This window comes from Tachypleus tridentatus, chromosome 13 (assembly GCF_004210375.1).
Source record: "Tachypleus tridentatus isolate NWPU-2018 chromosome 13, ASM421037v1, whole genome shotgun sequence".
NCBI lineage: Eukaryota > Metazoa > Arthropoda > Merostomata > Xiphosura > Limulidae > Tachypleus > Tachypleus tridentatus.
Genome location: NC_134837.1, coordinates 135,681,211 through 135,696,904, shown reverse-complemented (window position 1 = coordinate 135,696,904; position 15,694 = coordinate 135,681,211). Strand labels below are relative to the sequence as shown.

General features: G+C 35.1%; 1 protein-coding gene across 24 annotated transcripts in view; it reads left to right on the top strand.

Annotated features, from left to right (window-relative positions):
• LOC143239031 (uncharacterized) overlaps positions 1-15,694 on the top strand; it is a 51,716-nt gene that overhangs the window by 11,201 nt on the left and 24,821 nt on the right. For 15 of the 24 annotated variants that reach the window (XM_076479775.1, XM_076479778.1, XM_076479777.1 and 12 more), the window contains exons 3-5: positions 1,357-1,537; positions 1,654-1,680; positions 7,081-7,281. In XM_076479775.1, coding sequence (XP_076335890.1) covers positions 1,357-1,537; positions 1,654-1,680; positions 7,081-7,281 — 409 coding nt within the window. The remainder of the gene's footprint in view (positions 1-1,356; positions 1,538-1,653; positions 1,681-7,080; positions 7,282-15,694) is intronic. The other 9 variants (XM_076479797.1, XM_076479796.1, XM_076479791.1 and 6 more) reach the window with 3 other exon arrangements.

Here is a 15,694-nt window from a genome sequence, read left to right as displayed (position 1 = left end):
ATTGATGAAATGGGTATGAAATTGATCCATTTCACTTATTCTGGGTTTTGTTTGAAGATAAGGGAGCTTCTACGAGTTGTATTTACTCAGATATGTCATGTTTCTGTGTCTTTAGTGAGCCAATTGAACTGTCCCCTGGAGTACATTGTATGGTTTGATATGTAGACCTCCCCCAATTCTTTTATCTCATATTATTTGTACAGTCTAGTAGTACCTTCATCTATATCCATTTTAACCACTTCTGGTAGATTATACAGAGAGGTGAGTATTCTCATTGCTACGTTTTGAGGCCTTTTATCTCAACTTTTGTAGGATCCCACTTTGTGGTGATTTTTGCCTAGGCAACCACTAATTTAATATAATTTATTTAACTTTCAGTAGGCTCTGTATAAATGAGGTGTTCAACAAAATGACATATAGGTTCTCTGGTTGGTATTGCTGTGATAGGCTGGAACATCACTCATGGACTGTTATGAATAAAGCATAAGGGGATCCTGTCCATCCCTGGCAATTATTGATTGAGTAAATCAGGGTCAGTTTGCTTTTAAAGATTTAAGGAACAAGGATCACCTGTTGCACTGTTTCCAGAGAACTGTTTCTTGGGGTTCTTTAAATAGAAGTCTGATGATACAGCTTTTTAGAGAATTGTTTATTTATATTATGTGTTTATTTCAACATTTTGAAAACTTGCATAATTATTGTGTGAAATACTGCATGAGCATTATGTTGAGTGACTCCTGTGTTTTGTTTCAATTGGATTTTGGCTCATGAGTAATTAGTTGTTTTTTTTATTTGAAGATGACAGTTACATTATGACAATCACACAAGTGGTCAAAACATTGTAATAAAGTTAAAAAGAAGAAGAATAAACAATCTACTTGAAAGCTGTATATTTAGACTTTTATTTAATGTGTCAATTTCCTCTATTCACAACAAATTCTTTTTTATTATATATTTTTGTGCTGATATTGGTACTTATGTTTTTATAGTTGGTATCTATGTACATCTATCCATTTCGTTGGTGTTTAGTTATTAAGTTACTACACTTGTGAAATGATTGATAATTGAGGAATGTTTGAAGTTCTTTGTCATAGTTTATTAAATGTATTTAATGGAATAATAATAATTTTTGTGTTTTTATAAAGATCAGGTTCATGTCACATGTAGTGTATCCTTTGTCATTAGCCTCGTTAAGATATTTTAATGTATGGTGACTTGTTCCAGTTTTCAAAATAATTTAGAAGTGATGTTATGACCTAAGATGCTTGTAAATGTACCTCAAAACTTTAAAAATGTCATGTAAAAAAGGTAATCTAAAGTTATATTATGACATTATATTTTATTATCATGCTTTAGGCCCACACTGTAGTCAGTACACCTTCTCTCTCTTCTTCCTTATCCTTGAAATTTCCTATTCAGTCATCTTCAGAGCATCATACCCAGTCTTCAAGTCCATTTCTCAGACAGCCAGTAGCAAGTACGGGAGAGTCATCAGAGACTTTCAATACTGAAGAATATAGCAAGGTCATTTCTGAAGGTAAAAGTATAATATTGTGCTTGTCTTGCATATGATGCTGTTAGCAAAGATTTAGTATGAACTAAAATTGTCATTAATATGTTTCCTCTTTTAGTTTGACTTTCTTTGCCCACCAGGTCTGAAACACTATCTTCTTAGAAGAGGTAAGTACAGTGTATTGCTTTTTGAAAAAGTTTAGCACTTGTTGTGATGTGATGAAATTGTAGATTAATTAAGGCTAATAAGTACACCAAGAATCATAGGTGATTGAATTTTAACTAATCAGCCAACATGATATTTAATAACTTGTCTTTTTGACTTGTTTAAGTAGCTCTGACTCTTAAAACTGAGCAAATTTACATGGTTGAGGATACACTGTTAAACACTTTGTATAACCTTCAGGTTAAGCATGATGTTGCAACCTCTGAAAGTACGTCTTAGTCATGTATATATAATACACACATATAGAGTATATGCATGTCAATATTTTATATATATAATACACAAAATGAATACAGGAGTGATAAAGAAACATGTGACATAAATTGTTATAACACCAATTTTTTACTTAGGAATGATAAAAATGTTAAAATTGATATAAATGCTCTTTGTAAACGTCTTCATAGCTTGAAATAAAAACTTGACAAATTTTCTGCAATATCAACAAATTATTGGCAATTAATTTTAAATAATGACTTTGTTAGTAGTAATTATACCCCTAACAAGACAACTGGTGAGGATTTTTGAATATTAAAAAAAATTCAAATTATGGAAGAGTATTGAATCAACAAATGTGTTAAATTTCATATTGATATTGGTTATAACTCTCTCAGCACAGTCTTCGTCAATTTCACTGATCATGTGACCTCTTTGTATTTGTTTAAAGACTATAGATTTAATGCTTCTAACTTTACAGAATTTAGCAGTCTTTCATTTAACATTATTTTTAATAAACTAAAATAAATATTTGTCCATGAATATATTGAGTTTTTGTTTTGATAAATCTGTATGCAAAGTAATTTTTATGTTAAGATCTACATGATTCAAAGCTACATTTTGAGTAAATATCTAAAGACTTGGGAATTTTGTAGCAAGTCAAAAGACATTTTATGTGAAAGCATCTGGTCATTTCATGTACTTTTTTGGAATGATCAAAGTACACTGATGATACTTTTTATTATATATTAATATTTAGGATCTCTAATTCCAGACTCTTTTAAGTCTAAATTTTCTATCTATACCCTCTCAGTGTGAATGCCTGTTTGTGGTGAGGGGACCTCCAAGAGAAGGTTCTGTCCTTTCAGTTTACTTCATACATTTGCTACACGTGGCGACCTGTGAAGATGAGGAGAGGATCATAGTGGTTGAGGGGGGTCCTATCCCTGTACACCACTTTGGTCTTGAATTCCTATAGACAGGTGCCCCTCCCTCCTCAAAATCATTTAGTTGGTCTTTTGGGTCTATGGTCAGCCAAGTATCAGTGTCAGATTTTTTCAACAGGTTTTGTGAACCTTGTGTCCTATGCTGGTGTTTGGGTATAGTGTCCATAAAATACTAGTATAGCTACTGAAACTTTTGCTTTCAGCTCTGTAGCATGTCCCCTCATAGGGCTTCATGGTGGGTGGGATCAGTGGACACCAAGCTTTTCTCTTTCTTGTGGCTTCTCACACCTATCACCTATTCATTTTAATATCCAGTTTCAAACTACAGTTGATAATGTGCTTCAATTACTAATTTTACACTTATTCCATTCTGCAAATGTTACCTTTTTTTTCAGGAAGGATTTGAAGAGCTCACTGGCTTTCCAATATTTGTCTGAAAATTAAGATATTGAGATAATTGTTTGAAACATGGAAGTTGGACTAGCCCAATTGGCCCTCTTTCACCACTCTATGGAACTGGATCCTGCAATCATCTATCTGTTATCTTTTGACAACTGTGTTGGAGCAGTGACTAACTGTATGGTCCAGGTAGCTACTGGTTTTGTTTCTGTGATCTCAACATGTTTTCCATGGAATCCTCATGCATGGTGAAGTTTGGCCTACCGTAAGGCATGGAAAACTCATAAATGGGCCTGAGAGACCTTCCAATAGTATTTCTCTCTTTTTTTAGCAGTGGGCCCATGTCCATGCTTGGACACCACTGTTTTCCATTCTCGGTGGGCTGTTTTATGCAGTAAAAGATGATCCATTATTCCATTTTTTGGCCTACATATCCATGCATATGTGACTTATTTGGGTCTGGAATTGGACGATGTTTCCAAATCTAGTGTTTGGCCAGTTTCTTGATGGCATGTTACTATTCCCACTTGTAATCCTGGATTAAGTTTTCCTCCATCATCTTTAGTTCTACCAGCTCCAAAATCTTGTGGGACAAGATACATAAGGTCAGTAGGTTGTACACCTCCCAGCCTCTTTCGATCTTGCTCTCTGATGGCCGGAAAGTTGACAATGTACTTAACATTGCTAACATCCTTGGGGAGAGATTTTCTTATCTTTACAGCTCTTCCACTTTCACCTCAGCCTTCTTGGCCATCCTGACTCAAGCCAAGACATCACCACTTTCCTTTTGGGAGGTGGATCTCTCAGACTACAACTGCCTGTTCACCATGGTGGAATTGCAGATTGCTGTTTGTCGTTCCACAAGTGCATGAGTTAGGTCTGACAATATTTGTTATGAGATGCTGTGCCATTTTTCCTGCCTCAATTTCTTTCTGGTTAATTTCAACTGGATTTGGCAATAGGATGTCTTTGCTGAAGCTATTATACTACCATTTTCTAAGCCTGGAAAGGATCTCAAGATTCCAACAAACTATTGACCTATTGCTTTTATGAGCTGTCTGTGTAAGATCTTGGAAAGGATGATCAATGCTTGTCTCGATTGCCTCTTGCCTGTGAGTTCCACTAACAAAGCTCTACCACAGACCACCAGATTAAATGTGAAATTTTGATCAGGGAAATCTCTCTCAAGAGAGAACATATAGTTTCCATCATCTTTGATCTTGAGAAGGCTTACATGATGTTTCGGTACAGAATTTTAGTTAACCTCCACTGCATAGGTTGTGTGTCCATTTTTATTCAGAATTTTTTACTTAAAAGGCAATTCCAGCTCCTTGTAGGTTTTTCACTTTCTTGTTTTTTTCCACATAACTTGGAGTTGCTCATGGCTGTGTCTTGAGTGTCACACTTTTCAGTATTAAGATTGATTCCATCACTCATCAGCAGCTTCAGACTGCCCTCAGTCATTTCATACATTGGACAATTGCACATGGTTTTTCTTTTTATTCTTCAAAAAAATGCACTTTTGCCAACACTGGGGATTGTTTCATGATCCCTGGGCTTCAGTTTGGTAATGATGCTCTTCCTGTGGAAGAAATGAAGTTCTTGGGATTTGTTTTTGATTGCAAACTGACTATTATTCCATAAATCAAGCAGCTTTATGTCAGGTGTACTAGGGCACTGAATATTCTCTGCATCTTTTCTTCCACCTCTTGGGGAACCAATTAATGTTCTGTATAAAATATCTATCATACCCTTATAAGATCAAAATTTTATTACGAGTCTCTGGTCTATGGTTCAGTCAGGCTTTTGTCACTTAGAATGCTGAACCTTGTTCACCATCAGGGTTTACACAGGGCATTCCATACTTTGACGGTCCAGAGTTCGTCCATCAAGTCCCATGAACCACCTCTACATCTTTAATGTTTGCAATTCTTCCTGATGTATGTTGTTAAACTACATTCCTTGCCACATCACTCCACTTGGAACTGTTTTCCATTCTCGGTGGGCTGTTTTATGCAGTAAAAGATGATCCATTATTTCATTTTTTGGCCTACATATCCATGCATATGTGACTTATTTGGGTCTGGAATTGGACGATGTTTCCAAATCTAGTGTTTGGCCAGTTTCTTGATGCCATGTTACTATTCCCACTTGTAATATTTCTCAGTGTCACTTGAAGGAGGAGGATATTCCAGATTGGAAGTACCACCTTCTATTTGCCAAACATCTCTCAAATCATCCCTCTGTAGTTTTTTATATGGTTGATTAGAATTCATTTGCCTCAGTGGGTTTGTCATGGTTCATTGTTTACACACAGTATCCTCTTTATTCTTTCTGTGGTCACTGCCGAATAGTATACCATCTCTTTTGCTCTGGATATTATATCAGTTAGCCAGTACTTTGTACTGTTTACACAGACCCTCTTAGCTGTATACAGGTCTTGGAATCTCTTCATATGATTTCTCACCCTTGATATTCCGAACTGCCTGGCTCAGTTGTTTATCATCTGTTCCTATCTGGTTTTTCTGGATACAGGGCAATTTTTGGACTCGGGGGAATGAGCTTGCTGACACCACAATTTTCTGCTCTGGTGCCATTACAACTGGGTTTGTTCCATACATGGAATACAGTCCTCTGATCAAGGCATGGCTTCATGGCAGTTGGCCTTGTGTGAAGAACATTTGAACAAGCTTTTCTAGATCAAACCTACTATTGCTCTTTGATCGTTTTCTTTCCACAGGGATCGTAAGGAAGTTGTTTTGACAAGGCTCTACATTTGTCACAGCTTTTTAAAGTTTTTTTTTTTTTTTTTTGATCTGTCACTGATACACCATTATGTGGCCTTTGTTATACTCACTTCCCAATAGCCCACATTTTGCTGTCATGATTACCAGGATCAGTGGCACCATTTTAGACATTTTTACACTCAAAATTTATCATCGACTTTGGACGCATCATTAATAATGGTGACACTGTCCATATTGACTGTGTTTTTAGCTTTTATGGGTCATTGTTCTTTTTAATTCCATTTAGGTTTTATGCTTCTCTGGGATTTCAACAATGCCAAAAAACAAAAACAAAATAGAAATTCCATATTGTAGCATGCACCATTTTTACCTTGTTTACTTTTAACAACTGTATATTTGTTGTTATGTCTTTTCACTCTTTTAGCATTTTTTAGGGAATTGCTTTACTTCCAAAGAGAAATGAAGCAATTCCTATTTTTTTATAAAGGTCAGTTTGCTGTTTTACCACCTGTTTTATGCAGATAGCTTCATTGCTTTATGCCCTTAAATGCCAAAACACCAACCCAACATCTCTCGTATTAAAGAAATTGATATGAAGTTCTAAACCTATTCTTTAGTATAATTCTGGCATTCTGAACTACTTACATCATAACAATCTAAGCTGAGAGTTTTAACCATATACTCTTGAAAACATTTAAAACCTTCTAAACTATTTGCTACATAATATTTTAAGTATAGACTTTTAATATTTTATGCTTGTACAGTTGAGACATTCTAAATGTTTACCATGCAGCATTCTAATCCCAGACTTTTTATACTATGTACACTTAAGAAAGGTGAATATATTTTAATCCTGGGTTTTGTACTGTATATGTTTACAGATAATGGAAGAACTCTCCATTCCACTTCCTACCACTAAATTTACAGAATGAATGTATATGTAGTACTGTGATTGCAATCTTTCTACTATCAGTATATCTTAGTTTTTAATCTTGTTGATCATTTTAATTTTAAAAATACACAAATTTTTCACCAGAATGTGCAGATGTAAAACCAGTTCATCTTCAAGCTCGGCCAGATTGTTCAACAGCTAGTAGCTCTGTGGATGAAGACAGTATAGGAAGTCAGACTGTCATGCCATTTATTGACACATCTGGTGTTCATGCTGTGGCAGGGACAAGTTACCAGACTGAATCTGGGACAAAAGAGTATTCTGATGAGAACCAAGAGCTAGACAGTATGTATGCTAGTAAAATTTGCTTCTAAGACTATCACTCAAATTACTTGTGGTATGTAATTAATAAAAGTGATATATATTTTTAAACCACAATTGTTTATTTTATAATAATTTTCTTCGTATATTTTTTTATTTTGTAGTTTAATTTAATTTTCCATGTGTAGGTGATTTACATTGATTTTGTAACCACTAATATTTCATGAGAGTATCTATAACTTTGAATATAGTACTTGTATCTTCACAAAATTCAGTAAATTTTACAAGTCTTTTGTATACAAAAACAGATTTTTAAAAAATTATTTTTACTAAGGATTTGTCTGTGATTATATGGAGACATTGTTGATTGCTCTGAATGTAAAGTGATTTTCATGTTAAGATTAAAATACTTTTTTCATCTGAAAAATTTTCATATTTCATGTATGTAACCTCTAAAACTTGCTATATAAATATTAGTTTTTTTATAAAATCAGCCTTTATACTTTATCTGTTGTTTTTTCTGCCTAATTTGATATGGATTTTGTCAGACTGATTTTGTAACTACAATAAAGAAATACTAAATAAATAAAAAAATTTTTCACTTCTAGAATAATTGCAAATTAACAAGAAACAACAGTTTATCACAAATAGCTTGCAGCTCATAACAGTTTACATCTATTTAGAATTAATGTTATTGTCTTTTGAACTGTGTCTAACTAACTATCCTGCTATATAAGTGAGCATACCTTGTGGAAAAGGTACCTTTCATTATCTTACCTAATCTAACAGAATAGTACACACACACACACACACACACACACACACACACACACACATATGAAGCAAACCATAACAAGGTATTTAGTGACTTACATTCAGAAGTTAATTAAACAGTATTTTGTTTATAATAACTACTATGGCATACATTCGTATCTAATAATCTGTATGTTAATAGTATATGAGTTCTAAGTTCTTAATTTCATAAAGCAGTATTTATAAAATACAGAATTTTCCATGGTATGAAAAATATGACATTTTTTTTCTTTAGGTACCCTCTCTTCTCTAATTTATTCACCACCCTTCCAACAAGTATGAACTTTAACATAAATTATTCATTATAATATTGTAATTGCTCACACAAAGTATAATTTTTATAGCTTTCAGTTTTTCTTGGTTATAGGTCCATCAAATAGAATATTGGACACCTTACAGCACACCCATCTGTCACATCCTCTTTTTTAGGATTTGGTAACTTTTAATTCTGTATTATTTATAACCAGTTGAAAGTTAAGCTTTTCATCTATAAATTGATATATTACATTGTTTTCTGAATGGGGAATTGTTATTTTATCTTTTGTTACAAGCTTTTTTCCATAGGAAACATTGACTAGCCTGGATGAATTTGTAATGTATCCTGTTACATAGTTAGAGAGCCAGAAAGAGTTTGAGAGTTATGGAAAATTGTCTACTTTTTGCATGTTATTAGTCTGTGTTCTTTGATGCATTATTTAATTAAATAAAAATTTAGTGCATTACTACCATTAGTATATTAAAAACAAAAGTATGGCTTAGTGTTATTGACAGTCAACACCAAAAAAAAAAAAGAGTAGCTAAATACTTTATTTCTAGTTTTTTATGTGTATTTTTTAGTTATTTATTATTATAAACATAAATAAAATGTAAAAATAGAAATCTCTTTAGGCTGGGTATAGTTAGATTAGGTAAAATAAATAATAAGTGTCAGGAGATGTGCATGCAAGCAGCTTGGATTAGCTTGTGGGTAGTGTAATTCAATAGCATAATGTAGGCTCCACATTCCCGAAGTGATTTACAACTTGTAATGGTACAAATAATAGTTACACTTGGTTCAAAGGGCAATAAAACAAAATTTAATTATAAATAGATGTATACAGTTACAAGTTGAAAGCTACTTAGGATAATTGAAGGTAGTTTTATGTTACAATTTGAAGTTATTCTAGAAAGAAAAAAAGGAGTGATTTAGATTTTTTGGTTACAAGTTTGTTCAAATTGAATAACTCCATATTGAGGTAGAGTAGAGAAAATAATAGATAAACTATAAAGCTTTACAGAATAAAAAAAACGTTTAAAATTGGTTGAGCAAGTCTTATGGATTATACAAAAGAAATTTGAGATTTTTTGAGATGAGGAAAAGTATTTTTAATTTTAGCATGAAAAATTACTTTTAACATGGAATATTCAAAACAAATATATTCATGGACAAATATTTATTTTATTAAAAATACTTCACTAAAAACAATTGTGTGTATGTGAAAGACATATAATATTAATTGAAAAATTACCAATTTTTGTGAAACGTACTATAATTGAGAGGTAGAAGTATTAAAACTGAAAAGACTAAATGAATACTAACAGATCACATGGTCGATCATATAGACCAATCTTACTGAGAGAATTAAATCAGTAGTATCAAAACCATATTGACTTTAAATGAGTACGAAGTAGTTGATTGAATTTGTGTCAAAAGAGTTATTGGTTTTCTAATTATAATACATGATTAAAAATATTTATTTAAACCAATGAACAGTTGTAAAAGTCATTCTACATGTTTCAGTATGCTTTACATTTTTTGGGAGTGTGAAATATAGTTACTGTGTACTACTCAAATACAAAAATCATGGTCATGTGACTACTACTTTACAAATAAAAAATTATGCCATCTATATAATTTCTCATTTCCTAACTCTTCATCCATTTTTAAAAGTAAATTGAACAGAGGGTTCAAGGCTATTTATGTAATTAACAAATACTTGTGTTGAAAATTTTCAATTTAATAACAATATCTATCTGTCTATGTATATTAGTGAAAATAATTACATTTTAATAAAGTTAATTGAGTAAGATTGATAAGGACAGATTGCATTAAAAACAGCAAATCCAAACCTCTGGCTAATTATATAATTTATTTTAACTCAAACATGACCCAAAACAAATTAAACAAAAAATTGCTGCTTCAACTGAAAAGATCTCAGGGTACAAGCTACAATGTGGGATTATATAATGTATCCTAGGTTTTGGAGGTAATTGAAGAAGTAGAATTCACATTGCTGTGGGAATAGACCATCTATCAGTCTCAATCTCTACTTGCCAGTCTCATGTAAGAAATAAAGAATAGCAATAGATATAAAATCAGAAATAGAAATAGAAGTTGTATATATTCTGAAGGTCCCATTTTGGGTTTTCCATTATCTTCTTTCTCAAGTGATCATTTTATGGATAGATTTGAAACGGTTGCCAATTTTGGCCTTGAATTCCTGTTGATGGGTGGCCTGTTAGTCTACTTGGGCTGGAGTCAACCAAGCACCAGTTTTGGGTGTTCTCAGTAGGTGTTGTGGACATTGTATCTGATCCTGATGTTTAGGTATAGTGTTCATGATACCCTGGCATTGCTGTAATGTCCTTGTTTGGCATTGTAGTGTGTCTCCTCGTATGGCTCCATGGTGGGTGTAGTCAGTAAGCACCAAAATATTCTTCCTTTATTGTGGATCCCTAAACTTAAAATAAAAATAAAATAATAAAAAACAGACCATAAGTAAACAAACATATCTTGAAGATCCTGAACATCAATCATCCACTTCTTTAACACCTCTACCTCATTTTCTGATATTACATTCTTTATCAGACAAAACTTTAGGGCAAATGTCTCACTTTTTTATTCAGAAGGGACTAGAGGGATTTGCTGGCTCTTCTAAGTCAGTCAAAAAGCTATATTTTGGGGACATCTTGGTGGAAACATCCACACCAAAACAGAATGAACTCCTCTTTCATTTGTAGGCCATTGGGGATATATCCATTGAGGTTATTCCATATACTACTATGAATTTGTTATGAGGTGTTACTGTTGAAAGGGATTTGAAGAACATTCCCGAGTCTAAGATCCTTGCTGGTTTTTCCACCCAAGGAATTTCTGCAGTGAAGCACGTTTCCACTCCCAAAGATGGAATTATGATGTTGACCAATGTCCTAATTTTTACATTTACATCACTAAATCCACTTGTCACAATCAAATCAAAGCAGGTTATCTAAATTGCAAGGTGCAGCCATATGTTCCAAACCCTCTCAGATGTTTCCAATGTCAGTGGTTCGGTCACTTGAGGACATCATGTCACTGTTTCTTGACATGTGCTCATTTTGGTGGCAAGGGCCATGAAGCCTTCGAGTGTGAAATAGACTCTCATTGTGCTAATTATAGTGGCTCTCACCCTTCTTACTTTCATTCTTGCCCTAGGTTGGTGGAGTAAAATAAGGTCCAGAGTTTGAAAACAGTTCACAACATTTCTTACCCCAAGGTTCAAAAGTTACTGTCCACCACTCCATCTCGAATGTATGCTATTGTCCTCTGTTCCACTGTTACAGTGGGAGTGCAGAGAGATCTCTTCATGTATTCAACAGAGTCGTTTTCAAACCACGTAAAGAAGCTTTAGCCCTCTGTGGTAAAAAGAATGTGAACATCAAGACCTATCTCTTTCTCCACCATTCTTTTCAGTGACTCCCTGGATCCACTTTCTTTGGTTCCAGCTTCTAGCATTTCTTCAGGTCCAGATTCCAGTGACTGAGGGCATTATTGAATAATCTTTCTGCATCTACCAACAGAGACCTACCAACTCAACCTAGGGCAGGATTCATGGAGGTGAGTAGATCTGAGAAAGAGAAACAATGTAGTTGAAAACAGAAGGGCTTTCTGTCCAGTTCTTCTTCACAAATGTAAAAATTGACACTTTAATACAGTGAAACTGTTGAGGTTTCCATTCAAATTTGGATGACATCAAAGTGCTGATTGATTCTTACCATCCTGTGTCTTTTCTTACAGGGAACATTTGTGAAATCTGTTGATACAATCACCTTTTGGCAGTTTTCTCTGTATAGAAATGTCAGGTTGTGTGATGGAGGGGTGGCACTGCTAGTTGATCAGCATGTGCTCACCCTATCTTTACCACTCAACACACCCTTGGATGCTGTAGCCATCTGTATCCTTGGGTTATACCATCACTGTTTGTTCTCTCTTCTTGTCGTCTGAGGAGACCTATGAATAGTCAGATTTTGATGCTTTCATTAAACATTTGCTGTCTCCCTTTTTAATCCTGTGGGATTTTAATGGGCATAATCCCCTCTGAGGTGTGCTGACGTTGATGGGAGGGTTTGTTTGGTATAGTGTATGTATGCTTTTGGATCATAACCTTTCTCTCTTCATGCATCTAGTCAGTCTTTTACTGCTGTTGATCTCTCTCTCTCTACTCCTCTTCAGTGATCCATAGGGTAGTGATTATTTTCCTATCATATTGAGTTAGTGCCACCCGACCAGTGTGTCACAGTGGAAGCTTGACCAGGCCAACTGGCCCTCTTTCACTGCTATCTTGGAACCTGATTCTGCCATCATATGTAAACCATCAATAGACAACTGTATGGCAGTAGTATCTAACTGTATTCTCCAAGCAGCTGTTCAATCTATTCATAAAATCTCAACATGTTTTCCACGGTATCCTCGTTCATGGTAGAATCTTACCTGCCACATGGCACGGAAGGCTCAAAAATAGACCTGGAATGCCTTTTGTACATACCCCACACTTTTAAACTGCATTACTTTCCAGCGGGCCCATGCACATGCTTGGCAGGTAAGATGTCAAAGCCTAAAGAAATTTGCATTAAGTTCACAACTAGCATTTCTTCTACCATCAATTCCAAAGTCATATGTGACAAAATTCAGAAGGTCAGTGAGCATTGTACTTCTTCCCCCTTTTGATCTTGCTGTCTGATGGCCAAGAAGTTGTTAATGCTCAGAGAATCACCATTACTCTTGACAAAAGCTTTTCTCATGCATCTAGCACTTTTGCCTCATCCCCCATCTTCTTAACTATCAAGACTTGGGCAGAGCAATCACCTCTTTCTTTTTGGGCTGATCATCTCTATGAGTATAATCGACCCTTGACACTGGTGGAGCTCAAACTTGCTCTTCATCAGTGTGGCAGAACATCAGTCAGACTTGATGAAATTCACCACAAGATGCTACATTATCTCTCTCCTGCCTCTCTTGCTATTCTTCTGGTTGTTTTTAATGGGATCTGGCAGGAGAATGTTTTTCCTGATACTTGATGCCATGCTATTGTCCTCCATTTTTCTAAGCCCGGGAAGGATACCAAGATTCCTTCAAACTACTGCCCGATTGCTTTGACGAGCTGACTCTGTAAGATCTTAGAGCAGAAAGTTAATGCTTCTCTTGTTTGGTTCCTTGAATCAAACAACTATCTCTTACTCACCTGGTGTGGGTTCCAATGACAGTGCTCCATCATAGACCACCTAATTCAACTTGAAACATTAATCAGGGAAGCCTTTCTCAAGTGACAACATTTTTTTCTGTATTTTTAGACCTTGAGAAAGCTTATGATACTACATCAAGGTATGGCATCCTGCAAGACCTCAACTCATATGGTTTGTGTGGCCAGTTGCCCAATGTTTATTAAACATTTTTAATGGACTGCCAATTTCAAGTCTACATGGGTTCAACACTTTCCCTTTCTTCCCCAGGGGAACTAGGAGTCCCTTAGGGCTGTGTCTTGAGTGTCGCACTTTTCATTATAAAGATGAATGGTATCAGTGGAGAACTCCCCCATACAATTGCAAGCAGTCTCTATGTCAACAACTTTAATCCTTACCACAGCATTCAACCTAGGGTTGTGTTTTCCTTCCTCAGTGGGTCATGCTTTTTCAGAGTAGACCATCTGCCATTGTTAGTTTTGGCTTTTGTATCCAGGCACAGTTGGCTGAAGTAGGTCTGTCCTTGGATGATATTGCTGTCTCCATAGGTCAGCCCCTCCCACCATGGCTTATTACCATCCACAAGTGTGACCTTTCTTTGAGTCATCTGAAGAAGGCAGATATTTCCAGTTGAAAGTAGTGTCTTCCATTTGCCAAACATCATTTGAACTATTCTTCCATTCACATTTATATGGATGGTTTGAAGTCAGGTGGCTTTCTTGGTTGCACACAGAATCCCTTCTATAGTTTCTGTGGTCGCTACCAAACTGTATGCCATTTCTCTTGCCCTGGATCACATAGAAGCTATGCAGTACACAAACTGTACTATTTTTACCAATTCGTCTAACTCTCTACTGGTCCTGGAATCACTTCACATTAGTTATCACTGTGTTCTTGTTGATATTCAAAACCAACTGGCTAATTTCTATTTATTATCTATTTTTATCTAGCTTTTCTGGATACCAGACGACGTTGCTCTCCCCATAGGTCAGCCCCTCCCACCATGGCTTATTACCATCCACAAGTGTGATCTTTCTTTGAACCATCTGAAGGCAGATATTCCCAGTTGAAAGTAGTGTCTTCTATTTGATAAACACCATTTGAACTATTCTTCCATTCCTATTTATATGTATGGTTTGAAATTAGGTGGCTTTGTTGGTTGAACACAGAATCCCCTCTATAGTTTCTGTGTTCACTACCAAACTGTATGCCATTTCTCTTGCCCTGGATCACATAGAAGCTATGCAGTACACAAACTGTACTATTTTTACCAATTCATCTAACTCTCTACTGGTCCTGGAATCACTTCACATTAGTTGTCACTGTGTTCTTGTCGATATTCAAAACCAACTGGCTAATTTCTATTTATCATCTATTTTTATTCAGCTTTTCTGGATACCAGGTGATGTTGATATTCTTGGGAATGACCTTGTTGACATTACAGCTAAGTTTGTCTGCTCTGGTGCTGTCATAACCATGCCTGTCTCATACATGGACTACAGTCCTGTTTTCAAGGCTTGGCAGTCAACTTGTAGTGAGCATCATAATAACAAGCTTTTCTAAATAAAACCTTCTATTGGACTTTGGTTGTCTTGCTTCTGTAAGGATTAGAAGGAGGAAGTTGTTTGAGCTGGGCCAAGCATTGGTCATAGTTTTTTAACTCATCATTTTCTTTTATCTGGGACTGATGCATTAATGAATGGTCTGTGTGACACCTAAGTCACAGTAGCCCACATTTTACTATTATGCCATCATTACAACCATGAGCGACAGCACCATTTTAGACACATTTTTACCATGAGTTCACCCTTTATGTTGGACAATGTCATTGGTGATAGTGACACTGTCCACCTCTGTTGTGTTTTTAAATTTTTAAGGGCCATTGGCCTTTTTAACTCTATTTAGGTTTTTAATTCAAATTTTGGATTTTGTTTTGTTTTAACATGATTCTTTTTTATGTGTTTTAATAATTTTAATTTTTTACCAGTTGTATTTCGCATATAGCCTAGTTGCTTGTGCCAGTAAATGTCAAACAAGCAAGCAACAAAACATTTGCCAGAAGAACTTTAGTAATATTAATGTGATAAAATCTACAATGACAATATGTTTGGATATTGTTGAACAATGAATGGCAATTCCAAAATGT